Source organism: Apteryx rowi, unplaced genomic scaffold (genome assembly GCF_003343035.1).
Source record: "Apteryx rowi isolate R43461 unplaced genomic scaffold, aptRow1 scaffold_660, whole genome shotgun sequence".
Classification (NCBI taxonomy): domain Eukaryota; kingdom Metazoa; phylum Chordata; class Aves; order Apterygiformes; family Apterygidae; genus Apteryx; species Apteryx rowi.
In genome coordinates this window covers 406,484-428,001 of record NW_020450939.1, presented here as the reverse complement: position 1 = coordinate 428,001, position 21,518 = coordinate 406,484, and the positions used below count along the sequence as shown (strand labels likewise).

At 46.8% G+C, this 21,518-nt stretch overlaps 1 protein-coding gene across 4 annotated transcripts; it reads left to right on the top strand.

The window, feature by feature from the left end:
• Positions 1-820: 820 nt before the first annotated feature.
• RNF169 (ring finger protein 169) lies at positions 821-20,900 on the top strand. Of its 4 annotated transcripts, XM_026085146.1 has the most exons (7): positions 821-1,397; positions 1,555-1,631; positions 5,140-5,241; positions 8,352-8,498; positions 9,760-9,872; positions 11,191-11,290; positions 14,173-20,900. In XM_026085146.1, the coding sequence occupies exons 4-7, from the start codon at positions 8,421-8,423 to the stop codon at positions 15,382-15,384; spliced, it is 1,503 nt and encodes a 500-aa protein (XP_025940931.1). In that variant the 5' UTR covers positions 821-1,397; positions 1,555-1,631; positions 5,140-5,241; positions 8,352-8,420; the 3' UTR covers positions 15,385-20,900. The 4 variants fall into 4 exon arrangements, with proteins under 4 accessions (XP_025940931.1, XP_025940930.1, XP_025940933.1 ...); XM_026085145.1 differs by lacking the exon at positions 5,140-5,241; XM_026085148.1 differs by lacking the exons at positions 821-1,397; positions 1,555-1,631 and adding an exon at positions 2,365-4,427.
• Positions 20,901-21,518: the final 618 nt, after the last annotated feature.

Sequence of the window (21,518 nt, the reverse complement as noted above, 5' to 3'; positions counted from 1 at the left end):
GGCAGTAATTGGAGGTTGCTGCGGGCGCGTTACAGATCGCTGCTGCCGTCGGGACCGTCTCGGTGGAAATTCAGCCCGATAAAACGCACAAAGACCTGGAACCGCTCAAGGACACAATTGAAAAAACATTTTGAGAAGTCTGGGGAAGTTTTCCAGCGCGGCCGGTCACAAACACGCAGCCGCTGGCCTGGCTGGCAGGAGCCGAGGCGGAGAGGCAGAGCCGAGGAATGTGATCTGGCTTTCTCAGCATCGCCGCTGCTTGGGATTTTTATCACACATGTTGGGACATTTAGGATGTTTTCCTTTAAAAACAAAGAATCCTCGCATCCGTTTTCGCGAGAGGCCCGCCAGCTCTTTTAAAGGACGCAAAAGCCTCGCAGTCCGTAGACTGATTGATAAGTTTGATTGCGAGGGATTTTTTTTTCCTCCCCCCCCCCTTTAAAGGAACCGAATCGTAAGGAAAAATCTCGTGAGTTTTGAAACTTGGCAGCCTTCCCTCTCCTTAGCGCCTCAGACAGGAAGCCCCAGATTGCTCACTCGCCTTCGCTGCTGCAAAGGGAGTTAAATTACTTACCCCGCAGTGAACTTTTCGTTTTTTATTCAGCATACTGGCATTTGAGGATTAAAAAACGCCCGCTGAACGAAACCCGCGGCGTGGTCGCCGGTTTATATTCCTTAACTTGGGCGCGCCGGGAAAAGGAAAATACCCCCGGCGTTTCCCGCTGCTTTTCTCTGTCCTGTTTGCGGCGGCGCGGCCGAGCGCCTGAGCGCYGTAACGGGGTGAGCCCGGACCGTCCGGTGCGTTTGGGGGTGCTTTCCCCCCCCCCCCGGCTGCTCCCTCTTGCRTTTGCGGGAGAAGGGAGGAAGCGGGGAGCGAGACGGGAAATTCCTACCCGGGAAGCCGCGGAGCAGACTGCCCGGGTGACTTAGGAATATTGACATTGCTAAGGGCGCCGCGAGYGGAATAAAAGCGCCCTTTTCTCGGGACGGCCGGCGGGGCCGCGCGGCGAGAGCGTGGCTCTGCGAACGTCCGCCCGGACGAAGGGGATGCGGATGAGCAAAACGGRCGCTTAAGCAGAAAGCAGCAACGGGCCGTGGCGTGTTTAACTAGCGGAAGGGCACGTATATGAGTTCGGGGTGTTGCGCTGCTGCTCTTGGCCGGCGTTTGGGAGGCGTCTAGCTGCAGTAGGCTCTTAACGCTGGTTTTTACTTGTAGCGCTCAGATGCTCCGTGACATCTCCGGGCTGTTGCTGAACCTCTGTGTTTACATCCTCGTAATACTTCTCTGATCGCTCGACTGCTCGCCAAGAAGCCTTGAGACTCTCCAAAGCGCAAAATGTCATTGCTTGGCCACCGCGCTCTGAATGTTTCTGTCTGATAACGGAGCTCTGATAGCGGTACTGTAACATAAATATATGTGGTTGGACAAAACGCTGCAGAGCCTCTTGTGTGGTCATTGGAACGGCATGGGAGAGCTCACCCGTTCGCAAAATAGCACACAAGCCCAGTCGTCATACGCTAAAAACCGTTTCCTTTCTCTCCTTTTCTTTCCAGACTTTATATTCAGAGCACCCATTAAATTAAGCAAACCAGGGGAACTCCGAGAAGAATATGAAAGCCAGCTGAGGAAGGTACAGTATTCTGTGTAATTGCAGTTTTTCTTCCAGAGTAACTTGGATTTCCTGCAGGAACGCCGTCCCACCTATAAGGAGAATCGAAGAGCTTTTTATTCCTGCTCTGTAACAAAGGTCATTTATTCCCTTTATGCTGTTCAGCCAGCTCAGGAAAATGTTGGCAGTAATCAGGCGTGTAGAAGCCAGTTTTTGCTATCTTAGGCTGCCTTCCAGAAGACGGAAATGTACCTTCCGCGGTGGAGCTCGAGCAACTGTGCAGTCGTACAGGGTTTATTAGAGCATCTGTATTTGTGAATGTAATTCTGTAAAGACTCTTGCAGCGTGATGCATCGCCTCGCTGCTTCGCTAACAGCCTTCTCAGAAACACTCTGTTCCAAACTAAGGCTTCCTATCTATTTTTAGGCAAGAAAAAATGTCATTCAAAAACAAAAATCGAGAGGCAGGGGAAAAAAAAGTTTTTCAGCTATTTCGGAGTTAAAGGCTGGGAAAGCGTTTTTGACATTTAAAAAGGCGCTTTTTTAATATAAATCACCAAACTGTCTCCAGTGGCTAGTCACTTGTGGAACTTGGCCGCTTTTTAAGCGAGAAACGTTACAGTGAAAGCAACGACTGCAGGAGCCGAGTGGATAATGATTTCCATTCTAGCCCCTCTTTTGAGTCGCTSCTAACTTTCTGAAATGTGTCTTTCCACTGCGAGGCCCTGCCTCCGTCGTCGCTCCCTCTGCACGGAGCCCTGCAAAATCCTGCTGCAGCAAAGTGGGCTTGGCCCAAATGCTGCTGGCTGTCTGCGTGGATAGACGCCATCGTCGTTCAGGGGCCCCGGTCTCCGCGGTGGCATTTTGCTTTGAGAGATCGGTCTGGGCTCTTTCTGACTAGCTTACCTGCGGGGAAGAGGAACAGTTGCCATCGAGAGAGAATTTTATTTCGGTTTTCACTTAAAAATCTCAGCTGCAGGAAGGGTTGGAAAAATTTAGGTAGCAAACAGCTTGGTTTGAATGATGCTAAGTAGGTTAATACTGAGATTTAAGCTAAATGACTAGTCTGGGAGATGCATGCATGCGAGGAGGCTTGCAAGACTATGGAGAGCCTTGTCTCCTGCCTTCCCCGATGCGTGGAATTAGCAGTGACCTGGATGCATGGACCCCTCGCTCTACGACCCCGATCACACCATGTCATTAGGGTAGCTTTGGCTGACTGTGGCCTTTCGTTAATTGATTTTAAGTACGTACAAACTCTTCTGTGTCCGGCTGACTCTTCCTRGTAGACAAGCGTGCTAGGTGTATAAAGCATTGTGACTTCTGGCATTTTTACCCCTGGAGAGACACTTTGCTCAAAACCAGGTGGTATGGGCAGCAGCGTAAGACAAAGTGCGTAGAGATCTCATCTGTATAAAAGTGTAACTCCTTAACTAACTTAAATGTGCATCCAGGTGAACATGGAGAAAACGTTCAGGATATCTTTGGCTCAAAGAAGAAGTAAAGCTTTTTGTGTAGGTATTAACTATAAACCTTGCCAGGGTTTTACAAAACTTCTCGGTAATAGTGAGTGGGAGGTCTTCCATGATGATACGGGAGCTGACTCATCATTTCGGCAGGAACCGATTTTTTTCCTGCGTTTTCAACCAAACTTCTTATTTTTCATTGTGGTATGAAGGAAAACTTTCCTAATACGATCAGGAGTATGTTTTTTTTTTCTCCCCAAGTCTGAAATGACRCTGACCTGTGACTGCAAAGAGCCTGGCCAGCGGGGAAGTGCATTGATTTCTGTTGCGATTCTTCTGGCAGCCTTCCCTCTCCCAGATCCCGCCAGACTCGTTGCTTGATGTCTCCGATGCAGCGGCAAGGCCAGAATTTCCCGGGTGTCTGGAGAAGCAGGAATTGCCTGAGTTCAGCGGGGCAGGATGTTAGCTCTGAAGTTGTTTCAAGTGCCTCCAGGTTGATGCGTATCTGGATCTTCTGGAAGGATTAAGCCATCTCCTTTCCCATGTTCCATAAAACGCTCGTATGAGCATTGCTTCTGCGCAGGACCGATTTCCTCGCTGGTGAATACTTTGTCACCTTTCRCTAGTCCTGATCACTGAGTTATTGGCAGTTTAGATGTGTGAATATTCGAAAAAGCACATTTGGACCACAGTGAGATTGCAGCAGGTTTTTGTGTCTACTGCTTGACCTGGAATAAAACATTCTGTGCATAGTCCAGTGCTAATATGAAAAGGAAAAATATTTTAAGATGTTTCTGGCGTTTTGGCTCTGCCGCTTGTGTGGTTTGGGTATGGGATGTTTTTGTCTGATTCCTGTTTGGCCTGCTGGCCCCTCTGTCTTCCCCTTTTTGCTCTCGGACAGATGGGAGATAGATTTCCTTCCCCTCGTAACATAAACACGCTTTTTACGAACTTCATCCGAAAGGGCTGGAGTGCGGGGAGATTCCCTGAATCGCAGTTTGTGAGAAAAGAGCAGTGTAATTAACCTGGCAAAATGGCAACTAATGAGGTACTCGAGCTTTTTCCTTGAATCGAGCAAAATTTTGAACGTCGGCCRCTCAGTGAAAGCAAGAGTTTCTTGCTGTCTCTGTATCCTGCCTTGCGGAAACTTCAGAATCGGGCAGCGTCTCCTAAGGAGGAAGCGAGAACTCAGATTTCGGAGGCTAAGCCTGCCTGTGACTGGGCTTCCCTTTATGTCTGGAGGCAAGAGATGCAATCTCAGCTTCCCTGCCTGTGAAACGGGGATAACCCATGCTGGCTTTCTTCCTGAGGGAGGCAGATGAGTGTTCAAACCGTTTTTACATCTTACAGGCGTAAGTTGTTTTATAAATTCTAGCTCTTGACCTGCTTCCCAGCCTTTTGCAGCCGAAAACAAAGTAGTTACCTTAATTACGCGTTGGAGAATTTTTTATTTGAAGTGGATAATCTTATAATGTAATATTCTCAACATCATGGAGGAACTGGCTTTCAGAACGAGATGAAATAGTCTYTGTCTGCCTAAGTGCAGTGTACTGAGAATTTTTTGTTCTTCTTTCAYGCGGCTTGCTCTGTGCTCCTGTGTGTTACATTTTTCCAAAGGAGCATACAATAGCTGTGTACCAAAAACATAATTTATCCTGTTACACTGTCTTTATATCACAAGCAGTCTATTGCTTGTAAGCTTATGCAATCAGTAGGGAAACTCCTACCTGAGGCATGTGCTGACATGCAGCTTCCCAGCAGCATGGGCAGAGAGAGCAGCCTCACTCGGAGAGTGAGCCTGGAAAGAGCAAGCAAACTGGGATGAAGAGAAGATGTCAAACGTGAGTTTACCAGCATTTTGGAAATGAATGTTAATATCGAGAGTAATAATGTGCCTAAAATTGTCATTTCTGGAGGCAAATTACCATTTTAAAAATATCAATTGCTTGTAGAACATTATAAGTTCCAAACGTGATATCTGAAAGGGCTACAGACAGGTTAAAGCACATTCTGGTAGAGGTACTGCTAATAACAGCTGATGATACTAAATCCAATATTTCACAGGTGCTGCTAAGATAGGATAAGATACTTCTGCCAAGTTGGATGTTTCGAGCTGATTTGTTTCAGTTTCTAATCCTCGTGTCCTAGCACAGTACTGCAGTGTTTGTAAGTACTTTCTGTAGGAGATAATTGCATTAGGCTACTTAACAAGATGTTTGGTTTTTTTTAATTAGGACAAATCTTACCATTAGAGCTTGGTTTTACTTGCAACCTGAATTTTGGACTTAAAGTCCTGGCAGAATCCTGTTAGTTAAAATAAAGATTAGAAATGGTTGTTTTTGGTTTTGTTTTTTTTTCTCCTAGTTTTCTATAAGCTATCGGTTGTAGAAAGCACCTAGGTATAACCATGGTGTAGTTGGAGGGGGATGAAGGACCACTGTAAGGATATCACGAGAGCTGCTTGTGAGCTAAATTTAGAAGTTTTGGCTTGCAGACTTCATACAGCCGGGCTGGCTTGGATCACTTCTTGGGCAAACAGAAACACAGCTCCAAGTTTTATATGCAAAGATTGTCTTAGATGCCAATATTAACACCCTTGCTTAAGGTAAACATAGGATGTCTGCAAAACAGAGGACATCTTTTCAATTAGAGAGGCTTTTTCCTTAAATGTTTATTTTCCTCCTTTGTAAAACTGCTGCTCTTCAGGACAGCCTCCCGATTTTCTGTGTTGATTTTTATCCAAGGTYGTGCTTGTCCCTCCAACTACCTGTTCCATTGATTTGGTTAAAGGTCTTAAATTTAACTCTTCTATGTCGTTACATATGTTTTGTGACTTTAAAATTGGCAATTTAGTGTAATTTTATAAGTTAGATAAAAAGTGAAGATTTCCGTATGGATTTCCTTTCACATGCGCAATGTGGAAGGGATAAAAGAGTTCAGTGGTATTTCAGATAACAAAAAAAAAAAAAAATCACCCCTGCGATAAAAGTTGATGGGAAATCTTTTTTTGGATGCTTAACAAAGGACTCTTAAAGTTCAGAAATATTGTTTAACACTCATGAAACATACGGTAGACTATTTACCATGTCTGAGTCAGTGGCGATAGTCTCTATTAGTCAGACAACGTGTTGTAGTTACTGCTTCAGATTATTAATAGATGAGGAATTTAAAGATATATCTTAAAATATCGCCAAACTAGAAGTAAAATGGGTCTCAAAGACATTTGTTAAATACCCACATTCAGCCAAGCAATGTTTTAGGGTTTTTTTCCTGGTTTTATCTTCTCTCTCCCTACTCCTCTCTTCTTTGTGGGTTCGGATTCAGTTGCATTTGGGCTCCTTCCTAGTCTGAAAATTGTGGTGCGCTTTTTGTGCAAAACATTGCGAACTCTGTTTTCTCTGTCTCTTCATCCGTTAGGGTAGGTTTCTCACACGTCCGTGCTTTTTCCCCCCTGCAACACTGAAGAAAAATGTTAAGTATTTTCAGAAAAAATAGGAATTGTCCCAATGTCACCACTGCCTTTATGTGCTGTATTGTAGGATGAGTACATGAGCTCCCGTAAACGCCTTGCAGCTCTATTTTCTTCAGCGCTAGAAGGTCCCGTGGCCTCTAGTACTGCTATTCTAGGAGAAAAGTGGGAAATTGAGGTGGCCTGGGAGAAGATACGAGGGAAAACAGCAGGGCAGCTTCCTAAGCGTCTGAGATACCTACACCCAAATGGAGCAAGCGTGAGGAATAAACAGGAAGTTTCTGAAGTCCTAGCGCTTAGCCATAACTGTGATTAATCAGCCTGGGAGAGACCTGCGGTTGTCAGTCAAGGGTCAGGCTTATTGCCCTAGAGGAGGAGGACTTACCCACGAAGGCCGGGTGGAGGAAGGAGGGAGGAGCTGGTGTATATACGTATATACGTGCGCTATTCACGGCTTTACGGGCGAGACTGAAGTTCAGGAAGAGGTGAGCGGCAGGCTGGGTGAATGGCTGGGTGATGAGTGAGAAGGCAATCGGATGATGTTATCCTCCTGTTGGGTGATGTTGTCTGAAGTACGTAGCATAGACCAGGAAGGGGAGGTGGAGAGGAGGAGAAAAGGGGTTTTGTTGCTCTGGAGTAGCCAGGGAGCCTGCAGAAAAGAGGTGCTGGCAGTAATGGGCATTTTGATTCCTTGAGTAACGAGGGGCAAAATAATGCAGCAGGACAGGGGAATGCGTTGGGGATAATTCTATGTGTTGGGAAGGAGAGCGGGCTAGGAAGGGACAGTCTGGCTGGCAGTTGACATTAGTTGGTTAAAAGTCATCACTGAGCGGCAAACTGCTTTCTTGAGGAGAGAAAGGAAAGTATTTGCACGTTTCTGAAACCTACTTTTCTTACTACTGGACTTCCACATCTCAAGAATTGGTAGGGGATCTCTTGGGAAGATAAATGATAAAGGAATACGTGAGGACTGGCGGTGAATGAAGTTTAAAAGGCAAAGCGGCAAAGCATTCAGTACAGCRGAAAGATGGGAAGTGCAGCTGGATCCTACTGGGGCTGCACTGGGAGCTCTGTAGGATTTCTTCTTCAGCCTTCAGATTTGTAAAATGCAGCATATGCGGATAAAATAACGTTGCATCTTAGCCTTTCCGAATTGCCACTAGCCAGAGTCATAAAAAGCAACATGGAAAAGTCTAAGGATACATTAAAATTAGAGAAAACCAAAGAAAATACAGGGGAAATATCACTAATGAGAGTGATAGGCTTACATAGAGCTTGCAGGTTTTAATGTGGGCATTGCTTTAACTCTTACAAATTTTCAATTAGATGATACTGTCCACATGCCTGACAAGTTCTGTGTACTGTGTTACAGTCCATTGAAGACTAAAATTGAAATGTCTTAGCTTGCATGAAACTATTATGTATGTGCATTCTATTTTTGCTCATTTTTATTTGTAGTATGTTTGTCTATCTATAAGTAGATGAAAGCTTTTGTCTCTGCATTTTAGCAAATAGTGTGGCAGAAAAGTCTTTGTCAAACATTGGACCTAACGGTGTCTTTGCTATTTTGTAAAGAAGAAAATATCCATGGAATTTGTATAGACTGCGCAAACGTGAAAGCATTGTAAAAACAAACCCATCTCCACATTATTGCTACTGGGGCAGGCAATGACTCTACTCTAGAGTAAAGAAATGGAGACACAAAATTAAATGATGTGTCCAGAATCTTTTGGAAAATACTTGTTGGCAACCGGATGTAGAACATAACRCATTTCAAATATGCCATCTCTTTTGTCATTATTTCCAGCTGAGAGAAGAAAAACTACAAGAAGAAAAATCTTCTGAGGATCTCATTCACAAGCTAATTCTAGATGACATGGAAGGAGGAAAAAGAAAAATGGAAGAACAGCAGAAAAAAGATGAATCTCTAGTGCTGAAAGTGAACCAAGAGTGTGTAAGTAAGCTTGTATTTCTCTTTCATGTCTACATCACAGACAGACTGATAGGTGAGATACTGCTAAGGTTCAGTCCTGGAAAAAGAACTACCTTTTCTAAAACCTTGACTACCTGAATATCTCCTGTTCCTGCTCGTTTGAAACTGGGAGGTTTTTTCCATTGGCAAGGGGAGCTTTCCAGGATTATTTGATTGACTTCCTAATAGCCCTTGGAGGATATGAGCTAAGAAGTTATAAAGATCCATGCTAATGAGAACTATCTTCTAAGAAAGTTTATGACTACAAATGTTCTTCTAGAGGTTTGTCTCCCCTCTGAGCCCTATGCAGCTGGATTCCTTAGGAACTAGAGAGTTGCAGGGACATCTAAGGGATGTAAGCAAACAACCAGGGGCAGCAGCTTCCCCAGCCATCTTATACTTATGTCCCCTCTTGTCAGTCCACTCCCGAACAGCCGCAGTGCACAAGGCAGCATCCGATTTGAACGGAAATGACAGACAAGCACCATRAATGTATGTCTGGGTGGATAGCTCAGATCAGAGCTGTCCCCCACGACCGGGCCCTGAGAAACTCTGGAGGGGAAATACAAGAGAGTGAGGAGCGCGGGCTTTATCGCCCATGCTCTGGGGTGACCGAAACCCACTTTACTCATGACTGAAGAAGCTGCAGCCCTTCCAAACATATCAGTAACATCTGTAGAAGTAACTGCTCTGCTGTGTGTATTCTTGTTCTTCAGGCACACGTGCGTTTCCGTGAATGTATCTCCATGAGTCTTCTACAGTGCAGTTATATGATGTTACAGTCAAACAGATTCTTCATGCTGAGTTTCGCCTCTTTCTCATTTCGGTTGTGAGACTTCACAGGAAATGCTCTTAAAAATTAATGGCTGATAGAGGATTATGTGGGCACTGAGTTATGTCCTGTAGTACCTTTGTTGTAGGATTTTCTCTAGTTTCCTGCCCATCCAGTATTTGATCATTAAATTTTCTTTCTTCACTGAATCACAGCTACACGTATGAGCTGTGTGTTTATTTTTGCATTATTTATGAATTTTGGGGCAGCTTCTGAGTTGTTACAGCTTCAGTGAAGAGAACTTCATGACCATTTTACCTGCTGGCAGATCTTATTCTCATTTTATATCCTCTAGATGTAATCACTACAGGGGCTTTTGGAAACTTGCATATTTTTGCAAGAAAGAGCTTTATTTTCCAAGTGATTCTTTTTGTTGTACATGTCAGCTAACTCTTCCTTGATTGACTTCAGTTTCCTGAACGTCTCTCGGATTCAGAGAATGAAGAACCATTCCAGGGCAAACAAACGCATCGGTCAGCTTTTGTTTCCAAGACCAGTGCCTACTCCTTTGCTTTCCTTTCAGGGTAAGAAGCTGAACCTTAATTGAAGCTGATTAATGTCCATTCCAGATGTAAATATGATGTTCTTTTTACTGTTCTAAACATTTCTGAGATGCTTTAAATTTAATTAAAATGGTTGTTCCAGTTCAAAATAAGTAATAACTTTTCTGGAATTTCAGAATATACAAATTTGTAGAATATAGCATCTGTCTGATTGCCTTCTACTTGTTACAAAATCCTGGATGTTAATGCATTTCGTGTTCATCCCATGAAGCAGAAAAATCATTGAATGTATATTTAAATTACAAAATCATTAAAGTACACCATTCTCCATGATGAACTCAAGAGTGCTGGATTCTTTTCCAGCACAGATGCTAAGAGATAGCATCCGCCCCAGTTTATCAGTTAAAGCTGTTGCATGATGCAGTGTAAATGGGTGAGTAACTGAACATGATTGCACATGAGAAGCACAGGGATTTTCATAGTGYTGTCGTTTGCTCTGACCTAAATTCGTTATAAGCCATAGGTAGGTGCCAGTGTGTTTAGACCAGAGCCCTTGAATACAGACCGAGGCTCTGGGCAGACCCAAAGATGACTCTTGGGTGCCTGTGTCCAATTCTGTGGTCCAGAACATACACCTCAGCAGCTCCTTGAACTTCCTTGACCTGAAGGTCTCCCTGGCTAAAAGCCTGGGCAGAGAGGTACCTCGCTTCACCTCAGCACTGCGGTGTGACCCAGAAACCAAGCAGAGCGGCACCCAGCTCCCTGTTGGGCTCATGCTTTGAGTCCGCCTCACGCTGAGAACATTTTGGGTTGTTGGCTTCACTTTCGGTAGTCAGCCTGGTCTGACTCACAGCGTAGCCATATGAGCCGCACCACAGCTACAGGGAAGGCGGTGGGAATGTGGGCGAAGAGAGGGCCTCTCTTGGCAACACCCCATTCTCAACCGATCGTGAAACCGATGGCTTGAGAGAGGGCTTGAGGCCCTGGCACGCAGGTGGGCAGCAGCTGACTTATTCCCATCAGATAGCACAGGGAGATCAGGCACATCCCCGCTGGATTTGGGGCTCCGCTCAAAGACCAGGACGCCTTAGAGTTAGTCCCTCCAACTCCAGACTTTTAGGTCTCCAAGTCTTTCACTGTATCTGGTCCTCAGACACAATCTGTTTCCCAAATCCCTTTACCCCGAGGGTGTAGGAGGAATCTCTTACAGCCGGGCCCTGCCAAGGCAGATGCCTCCCCCACAGGAAGCGCAGGTAGCTGCCGCGTGTTGCCAGGGCTGTTGAGCTTGTTGTTCCTAAGATAATACGCAATCTCGTGTTTTCACACAACTGCTTTTCAGGAACCTAACCTCCAAGGTGGAAAGGAGTCGGAGTTGCAATGACACCATTCAAGAGAGATCAAAGAGCAGGCAGAGATCAGCCCCAGCCAACAAAACAAAGGTACTGCCTGTTTCTGAAAATGTATAGCATGGTAGGGAAGGGTTTTTATGTATAAATGTTCTTATCTGAGGTTATACAGTGCCGGTAATCTGGAAATGCAAAATACTGGTTTGCGGTGTTACTAGTGCCACGTTAACGCCGTGGGGCCAATCATTTCCTCGCAACTCACAACAGAAACCTGCTAGGTTAGAAATTACTGAGCAGAAAAGTAGGCAACTTACGGAGCTGTTTGTTAGCGCTGTAGGATAATTGGAAATTGGAAGGGTACTCTTCATTCCTTTATTTTGTAATTCATTTTCTTTTCAAGGCTGAGTCATCAGTTGACTAAAGAAAAATCTTTTTGAAGTTTAGAAGAACTTCTGTCGTCCCCCACCCCTCCCCTTTCTCCTCCGTTCTTTTCAAAACTGGTTAAACAGAGCAAAACTCATTCTTCTCCTGGTCTTCGTAAACTTTCTTTTGCTCTTTCACTGAGCTCTCCACTACAGGAGGAGCTGGCCTGGTCTTGCTTCCCCTCAAATCCAGTAGGCCAAACTAATTAACAGTATTCATTAGATGGAGCAACAGGCCTGACTTTTCAGTTCGCCACTGGCTTCAAAATGAGTTGTGATTATGAAGCGCCACTGAAAATCTGACCCAGAATATTTTCGGGCAGATCTTCCAGCAGTAATTGCTGGGTACATTCCACTCATTTGGAGTTGACCTTTGCGAACGTCTTTCTTTGCACTGCATCTGGCAGCACCGCTGGGACGCTTGCCAGCAGAAGCAAATTTTCTGCGCTCACTCTCTCTCTGCCTCTAGCTCCTTCACTAATCTCTGTCTCCTGGGCCATTTTCTGCCTCCTTTCTAACGTGCCTCTCTGGCCGGCGGGATCCTCGTGGCTGGCAGCAGCAGCTTTCCCAAGGGCGTTGAGTGCAACCTGGCCTGGGCTGCCCAGCGTGGGCCCTCGCTCGGCAGGCGGTCCCAGCGGATTCAGGCAGTGCAGCTTAGCCAGGGCCACCAGGTCCTGGGTGTCACCTGCAGGTGCCACATCAAAAGACCCAGACCACTCAAGGTAGGAGATGTGGGGATACGTCATGCTTCAAAGGCAGGGCCTGCCCGTGAGACCCTTGGACCCATTAGCTCTTCTCCTGTCCTCCCTCTGCCCTCCCTGGGAGCCTTCCTGCATGCAGCGGGGCCCCCCGCCRTCACTCTCTAGACCCCTGTGCCAGACCCTGCTCCCTTCAGCCACTTCACACCACCTGGGAGACCTCACCTTTACCTCAAGGGCTCAAAGGGACGTTTCTATTTTCCATTACATTTTCCTGTCCAGCCTGCAATCCTCAATAAATCATAAGAGCTTTTGCTTCTCTCAGACTGGACAGCTCTGTGGCTTGCTAGGACATTCCACCTCCTAGTGCTGACACCCCTCCTTTCTGGTTTCAGTTTCATCGCAGATGGAGAAGGGGAGGGCTCAATTCTAGAGGTCCCATCAGTAACAAAAGCCTCTTGAATCCTTTGAAAGGCAGTTTGGTTCGGAGATTTTGCTTGGAAAATGGTAAAATCCCTGTTGGGCATACTAAATTGACCCCAGTGATCACCAAGCTAGATATCTCTGAGGTCACGGGTGTGGATCATCGTTAAAGAGTGCTTTTAGCAGCTTAGTCAGTCCCTATCTCAGCTGATAGGAACTGGATCAAGTTCAAAGCGAGGCAGCTATGACTAACCTGCCCTCTCAGGACTCTTTTTTTTTAAAAGCAGATGGTTTGTGGACCTGGCCAATTAAGAATTGCCCTAAGAGGGTGTTCCACAAACTTTGTTTGACCCCCAAAAATAAGCTTGTGGAAACAACTGTGCTTTGGGGCGAGCAGAGAAAGGCTCTCATTGTCTCAGACCAGCTGCCAGACAAAATCACTTTATTTTAGAGAGAAATAATGCCGTTTGCATTTGTGCATGTGCAGCTTTCACTTCTGCCTTATTTCTGGTTGCATTCACCTACATTCCAAAATGTAACCGTGTTAGGGAATGGTTTTGAAGATGACAAGAAAYGCTGCTCTTACAGGCGACGGGCTGTCTCAGTCTGCACTGTGGTGGCTGTAGTGTGTTCTGGCAGTGCTCGCAGAGGTCGTTCCGCTGATCTGCCTCTGCCGYGTAGACGTCTTTTCTCATGATGTTTTGCACCGAGTGTCCACTGAGTAGGGTAAACCTGGGCCAAGTCTTTATTCTTCCTCTCCTATGGCTTGGTAGGTAGCAGAAGATCCTTTGGAAATAATTCCCCTTGAAGAGCATGTCTTTGTATTACGCGTCTTCCTTCAGCCAGGCTAGCGCAGTGCTTGTCAGCCCTTCATTTTCTTGCGTTGCTTCAAGCTTTTTGCCATTGGAAGGTTGCCACTTGCCCTAACCCGGAGGCCCAAAGAACGTCTCTTACGCTAAAAGACACTTGAGACTCAGACCTTGCTAGACTCCAGTGTACCCTGGTCAGCTTAGGCATCAGCCGTGAAACGTGCTGTAACCAGCAGAGGCTGCTACGGCTGTTCCAAAGAGCTTTCTCACCCCTCTGATTTGCTGCAGGAGCCAAGCGCGCTAGCCGTATGCCCCAGTTGAGCGGATGGCAGACAGGAGCACAGGGCCTAAGGCAGAGACTGGACTTTGTGCTCATTATTAAAGTGGTGGGATGAGAACGTTGCTTGCTTAAGAGGAAGAAGGTGGCTGGGGCTGCTGGCTGGTATGGCAGACATTATGATCTGAGAAACAGGTACAATTGCCTAGAAGGCTAAAAGCCATTGATACCCATAATTGTTTGGGAGCTGTCGAATTTCCTGTTCTCTTGCATAACTTGTCTATATTCTTCTGGTCCGTCTTTCCACAATGACAACCATTCTGAGCCATGATGCCTTGTCTTTCAGGTTCCACCTGTGACCAGCGCGTCAACGCCTCTGGTTGGAGTTTTGTCATCGACCCAAAACAACCGCTGCCTCTCCGCCCCAGATCTGACAGCAGAGAAGCGCCTCGTTCTCAACCCGGTTTCATCCTTCTCGGCCCTGCACAAGCCAGAGCGATCCATCAGCCCYGAGAGCAATGACAGCATCTCAGAAGAGCTCAACCACTTTAAGCCAATCGTCTGCTCCCCGTGTACTCCTCCAAAGAGGCTTCCTGATGGCAGAGTCCTGAGCCCTCTCATTATAAAGTCCACTCCGAGAAACCTCAACCGAAGCCTGCAGAAGCCAACCACCTATGAAGCCAGTCCTCGAATACTGAAAAAATGGGAGCAAATATTTCAGGAGCGCCAGATCAAAAAGACTCTCTCTAAAGCAACTCTTACGTCCTTGGCTTCAGAGCCTGGGGAAGATGTCACGGTTCCTGACATCACCAACTCCAGTAGTTGCAATAAAGAACAACCACAAATACAGGATGATCACCTTCCATCTGACACAACAGGAGACCCTCGCCCAGAGCTAGATTTCTTTCCTTCTATCAGCGAAATGAAGCCAGTAAGAGGGAGTGAGAAAAACAGAGATTCGCAGGCCTTAACAACAGACGATAGCTCTGCTGAACCAGATGCGAGATCAAACGGAACCTCCCTAAACACACGAGTGTCAGAAGTTCCTGACRTAAAAATGAACACGTACATGGACAAATCCTGTCTTAGCATCGGCCCAAAAATGCTGAGCAGAAGAATAATTGGAGTCAGCGCGTCACTGCCTGACAACAGCGCGCTAGGAGTTCCTGTCAAGACATCAGGAAAAAAGCAGCTGAAATACCTGAACAATAGCGAATTGATCAACGTACAGAACAGTACTTGCAATTCCGTCGAAAACATCATTGGCGAACAGCCCCCTTCGCTGAGACGGGGACGAAAGAGACGCTGCAAAACAAAGCACTTGGAACACAACGGTTCTGTTAAAAGACTGAGGCACACGGCRGGGGAGATGGGCTTGCCTCCGGATGATCGCCTGGTAAGGGAGATGGAACAGAAGCTCCAGCAGGAGGAGGAAGACCGGAGACTGGCCTTACATCTGCAGCGAATTTTTGACAGTGAGAATAGGACAGTGGATAGGCGGAAAGTTAGAGTAGATCGGTATCTCCTGCGGTCAAAGAGCACTCTGGGTGCTAAGTAGCACTGATGGACRATGTTGCCTTTCTAGAGGACAATGAGGTTTATCAGATTATCTTATAGGAAAACTATTTTTTGTCATACTTCCACCCACACAATTGTTTTTCTTTTTGGTGGTAAGACATTTGTAGGTCCAGTTCAGAGAGGAGCCAGAGTCCTTTCAGAGTTTAAAAAAAAAAAAAGAAAAGAAAAGAGAAAAAAAATCCTCCGACCTCTCTGGTCCATCAGTCTGCAAGAAGTGTCAGTCCTCACCGTGAATACACTGCAATGCATGTAAATGCAATTGGTGATGTTTGGGTTCCCCTAGCTAAGGCCGTTGGGTTAGCACTATATGAGGTACCGGGTAAGGACCTCATGCGTTCATCGTCTTGCCATTTGTGATACGCCAAGAGAAATCGGAGCTGTGCTCACAGAGAGGAAATTAGGCTGTTTCTCTCCGAGAAACAGTGTTTTCCTCTCTGCCTGTCTCATATATCTTCCTCATGCTGCAGCTAGCTGTGGTGGTTGGACTGTTACTTATGTCAAAGTGTTTGAATGAGCTGACTTGGCATAAACTTATAACAACGGGACTGTTTGGGAAGGAGGCTGAGATTCGTATTTCTGCTAGGAATTACCAAATATGTCCTCCTATAGTACCTGTACCTGAATGTATCTCACTGTCTGTACCGGCAGTACAGATCGTAGGTTGCTTTCTTTAGGTAGACAGCCAAAGGCATTGAAGGAAGCTGTAAAATAAGGATTTTACTGAAAAGCATTATGAGAACTTGTTCATTTATGTTAATGATACAGTGGAAAGCTTGGGTAGAGCAGCTGGAAGCCGTTCTCTTGGGCTCTGTGACGCCTTTCTGCATAACTTCTCCCAGTCCCCGTCTCTTACCGAGGCAAGAGCGGATTTCATGTTCTTCCCACTAACACTTGAAATCTAGAAAGGGAAACGCTGGCCTGGTGATTTTAGGAAGGAGGTTGTCCGTACTGACGTGTATCCTGCAGGCTCCTACTAGTTGAGATAGCTGAGAGCTCTCGCCACCCACAAGGCTTGTCCTTACGTGTTCAGCAGTGGCACTCAGAGGCATCCTGAGTTACCTGACACATCATCATCCTTTCCCAGGCACTTCATGAGTTCGTGGTAGAGTTGGGACAAAAGCCCAGCCCTCCTGGCCTGTGGGGACACGTACACAACACGCAAGCCTGCCCGGTCCTCCGTGCTCCGAGTTAGCCATCTTCAGGCAGGAATCCATACTGCTAAGAAAGCTCAGGTGAGCACTGCGCTAAGAATTTCCACTCAAAGGCAGAATGTGTGAGGTCAGGTGCAGCGTGTGCCAGCCGTCCGGCGTCCGGGTCGGAGCTCGCTGGTGTCCAGCCAGCTCAGAGCCTGGGCAGGGAGAGCCGGATCTGCCGGAGTTGAGGTTCCTGACTTGGTGGAGCGCGTGTTGTCTGCCAGACGTGGCCAGCAGCATGGGCTGTGCCACCGTGAGTCAGAATCCCTCCGGGTTCTTCGTGTCTTGATCGTGACATGGATCTTACCTAAATAACAATAATGTTCCAGCTAGCCTGATGGTTTGAGCTGAGTAATTGTCCACTTACCTCATGGCAGAGTATGTTGATTSTTCTTCCTTGGACCAATTCCAGAGAATAAGGATACCATTAGGAGACCTAAATGCCCAATCCCGTATCCAGTGTTCCTTCAGAGAGAACATTTTATTCTTTTCTTTTYCTACCTGACRCCTCTCTTCACCATCCATTAGCAGTGAAATCATTTCCGTGGTTATTACTAGTAATTAAGCTCAAAAAACACAGCTCAGCTTCATCCTTGAATGCTGCCTTGCAGTGTATTCACTGGGGGATCCTCGGGGTCCCCAGGGACCTTCTCCAGGGCTCTCCGCGCTGTTGCTGGCGTGCTGACCCATGCGCCAGGTGACAAGGGGCATTTTCAAGACCTACCCGCAGCACATCATTGCCGGGCGGCCGGTTAAACYTGCCGCTGGCCCATGGCACGAAGGGAAGGTCAGCGGTCCCGTTAACACGGATGGGACTGATCTAAGAGAATTGTCAGTGCCCAGTTTCCTCCTGGATGCACCTGTTGTTAGGAAAAACTTTAAAATTTCTCCCTCCATCGGAAATGGGGAAAAAATGGGAACCAGTTTTCTTTGTCTCTTTTGGCATACTCRTGTAACTGCAAGGACCCTGGAGCTTTTTACTAATTGAACTGGATTGTTTTTTTAAAAGAAATCTTATATTTTAATGGATAAAATTTATATATTTTAAATACTATATTTCAACAGATTGACGCTTTCATTGTGAGAAATCTTATAGCGATGATGCCGTAATATATATATATATATATATATATATATATATCCTTAACACACAAACTACTGGGTGTTTAAAAACGTTACCCCATGCCAGATTTCCACCCTCAGCTAGACCTGGCCTGCTCGGCCTCCCCGTCGGGGCTCGTGGGTGATGTCTTGCCGTCCCCCCTTCGGAGGGGGAGCTTTGCCCTCTTAGGCACTGCAGCCTCGTTAGGCGCAGCCTCGTTAGGTGCTCATCGAAGCCGGTGCAGTTCTTGGGACTCAAACTGAACTGGGCTCCCGTACACCAGCGGTGAACCGGAAGGAAATTGAGAAATTACAGCCTTGATTGGACCCAGAAGAGCGGCGCGGAGATAAAAAGCATCGGTTTGAGTTTGCCCTTTGCAACGGCTCTAAAGAATAAGGATGGAAACCCGCAGCTTTTACCCTGAACTGCTGTGGGGGTTTTTTTCCCCCTAAATTTTGAACTAAAGCTTGCACTTTCCAAGTGCATCTAGATTTACTATGATTTTTTCCAGATCCCCTTCTCCCTTGCCCTTCCCAGGGTTAATCCCTCAATCAGACTTCCCTAAACAGTTGCCTCCTTTCTCGCTGGGCTCGTGCCGGTTTCCTCCAGGCTTGGGCTGCTGGGCGCTCTCTGAGCAAACGTATAAAAGAAAAACTAGATTTACGTGGGTTTTACCTGCTGAATGTATCCTTTTTGTCTCTCTTAGAGTAGATTTTGGAGTCCAGCACGCCACGCCAGTGTCGTCTTAAAAATCTTTCTTTTTTTAAAAAAAAAAAAAAAGAAAGAGATGACTTAAATATTTAGTTTTTTGCGTGTTCATTTTGTCTTTTTAAATCCGAGTCTCAGCGGAAGCGCAGGAGGCACTGCCTAAGCRGGAACTTGTCTCAAGCCAAAAAAAAAAGCTTAATGGAAAAGAGCGGCGCCGGCCCATCCGTTCCCTGCAGCAGCCTGCTCCCGGCGACCCGGAGCGCAAGCTTCCCATCGGCTCGGCGGGAGCTGCTCGGGTCCCGGCAAAAGAGGGTGCGTCGCATGCAGCCTGTTGCATCAGTATTTAAGGAGGCCTTTGGGTTTTTTTGTGTTTTGGGTTTTTTTAATCATAACGTGGAATAGTTACGGCCCTCCGAAGTCRGTCCCCTTTTTGGTAGGACGTTACGGCTGACGCGCAGTAGCAGCTTTCAGGAGATGTATCAGGGTTGCGCTGATCTTTTCTCCGGAGGTTGGATGTCCACAGATGATCGCGCGGGTTCTTAGCCCACTGATTTTTAGCCTTCGAAGAAAACCGCTGGCAACGTTTCTGCGTTACCTGCTCCGTCTGGTTGCTTAAAGACCGAGGAAAAACCCGGGCGGCTGCCGTTTTCCCATTGGCTAGTGTAGGCCGTGTCACCTTCTTCCCAAGCTAGTGAGAGCGTGGCTGGGGCTAGGCTGAAATCCGCTCAAGTCAGCATGAGGCTAGAGGCGATTTTAAGCGACRATGAATGCTTTATTAATTTTGCGTAAACTTACACAAAAAGTAATTGTATATAATTTCACTTAAAAGAGCAGAAGTTCCCCAGCCTCTCGCATTTAAAGGGCAGCCGTTACGCTTCCTTTGCCCCAAATAACGTCATCTGAGCAGCGAAATACTTCTTGCCGAACAGCGGATGCAGCGCAAGATCTGCAGAGGCCCTAAAATGAAATCCAGTATTTATTGACCTATCTTTGAAAAGAGTTTCCGCTCCTCCTCCGTTCTGCAGCCGGGTGCTCGCTGGGATTAAATGCCGTCCCTGCAGCTGGGGCCAGCGCAGGCATGTACACGTCCTTCCAAAAATGTGAAGCTGCCTCTCGCCTTCGTGCCCTCTCGTGAGAAGAAAAGAAAAAACACAGGTCAAGCGATTGCACTGCTTGTAGCACTTCCTTGTGACCAGAAGGGGTTGGGGGGGGGGTTGTTTTTTTTTTCGTTTCATAACAGAACGACTGTATCTGCCAAAGATGCCGTCTGACTCCGAAAAACCAACTTTGACTCTCTGGAGCTTCCTACGTGGGAAAAGATGTATTAGGATTCATTTTTGGAGTCAGAACAGCCAACAGGAAACAAATGAAGGAAAAGTGCCAAAAGAATGGACCACGCAAGATGATTGTATCGCGTTGTTCTGTATCGTCAGTATTTTTCTTCAAACGCTATCGTACGTGCAGTACGCAGTAGTCACGAAGTATAGCTGGAACAAGCACTTCTTTGTGTTTTAATCGATGAAAGCAAGGGGGGAGGTGAAGCCTTAAAAGACTATAACCGATTTTACAAGCAGGCCTTTAGCGATGCTTCGAGGAAAGCCCTGCAGGGCTTCCAGCTGGACTCCTGGAGATCTCGTCGCCACCTTGTAGTCACTCCGGGAAAGGTTGACGAGGAGCTCGTCCTGGGCACGGGGAGGAGCGCGTCACGGGAAGCTGTCCCCTCCGATCCGCGAGGGAGACGCCGGAGGAAAACTAGCGACCGTTTCTTGTTCACCCTTCGGACGTGGCCGCGAAGGTCGAGCGTGTCACTGTGAGAGAGGTCGGTGGGATATTTTGTAGAGCGCGGCTAGGTGCAAAACTGTGACGTGATGCTGACGTGAACTGTAGCTCGGAAGCTGGAATGATCTCTCTGTGTTGTACGAATTTGATACAAACCTTTTTCTTCCCCATATCTTTAAAACACTGCAAAGCATCGACCAGATCTAGAATTAGCTACTCACTATGCAAACAGAAAAATCTTCAACTGATTACGAGGGGGTTTGTGTATGCCTGGTTTTCTTGGTGTTTACTGTCAAACTGTTTAAAGCAAATATAGATGTTGCTACACTTTTTCCAATATGCTTTAAATCGTTGTGCTTTAGTGTTATCCTCAACTCGCAATGGGAACACCAGTGTGGTAAAAGACTACGGTCATTTTGGGTCTCAACTGAACCACTGTGGCTTCATCCAAATGTTTTAAAAGCAATGGAAGTTACTGAAAGACTGTTTACTTGCATGTGTAAAATGTGTGGGTAAAATGACATGCAGGCGTCTTGTCATGTTGTGGCTTCTGTTATTTGGAACAGAGTAAATCCTGCTTGTGCAAAATTGTCACAAAAACAGAAACATGCCAACTGTGTACAAATATTGTGTACATGTTAACAGCAACGAAGACTTTAACCGCAGGACAAAGGCCGAGGTTAAAATGGAATAAAACCAGGTTCTTACAGTCGACTACCTGTTTTTGCTGAAGTCGCTGCATTTGGAAGCGAGCAAAACCCTGCTGCTGAACATGTTATGGTTGCCGCTGGCGACGTGAGGTTGCTGATGCCACCGCTCTCGTGCCCCTCTGACCTTGCCCGCGTCTCCCCTCGCGCCCCCAYGGCTTGTCCCTACCCCCTCGGTTGTGCCCACGCCGCTGTTTGCAGCGCAGCCAGACCAGGGAATGGATTGGGSTTTTTAGTAAGCATGTTTTGTACTCGGAGCGACTCCCTGGCCAGGTTCGGGGTCCGGCCGGGCGGTCACTCGTCCCTGCAGCGCGGCGGGAGCTCCTTGCAGCCAGAAGCAACGCCGCCRGCGTTTCCGCGGCGTGGAGGGGATTTCTCCCAGCACCTGGCTGTGGCCCTGGGACGGGCTGATGCTGAGATTAGCAGGTGAGAACAAGCAGCTGAGAAAACGGGGAGCACGTGTTAGCTTTGCACTCGAGAGGCTTTTTGGTAGCGGTATTTCTGCCCATCTAATGGTCCTCCTTGTATGCTCCCTTCTTTCCCCAAGACTCGCACTAAACACCACCTTTTCACAGTCCCTTGTCCTTTYTAAGGAGAATTATGGAAGTTCTTAGCTCTTCCTCTT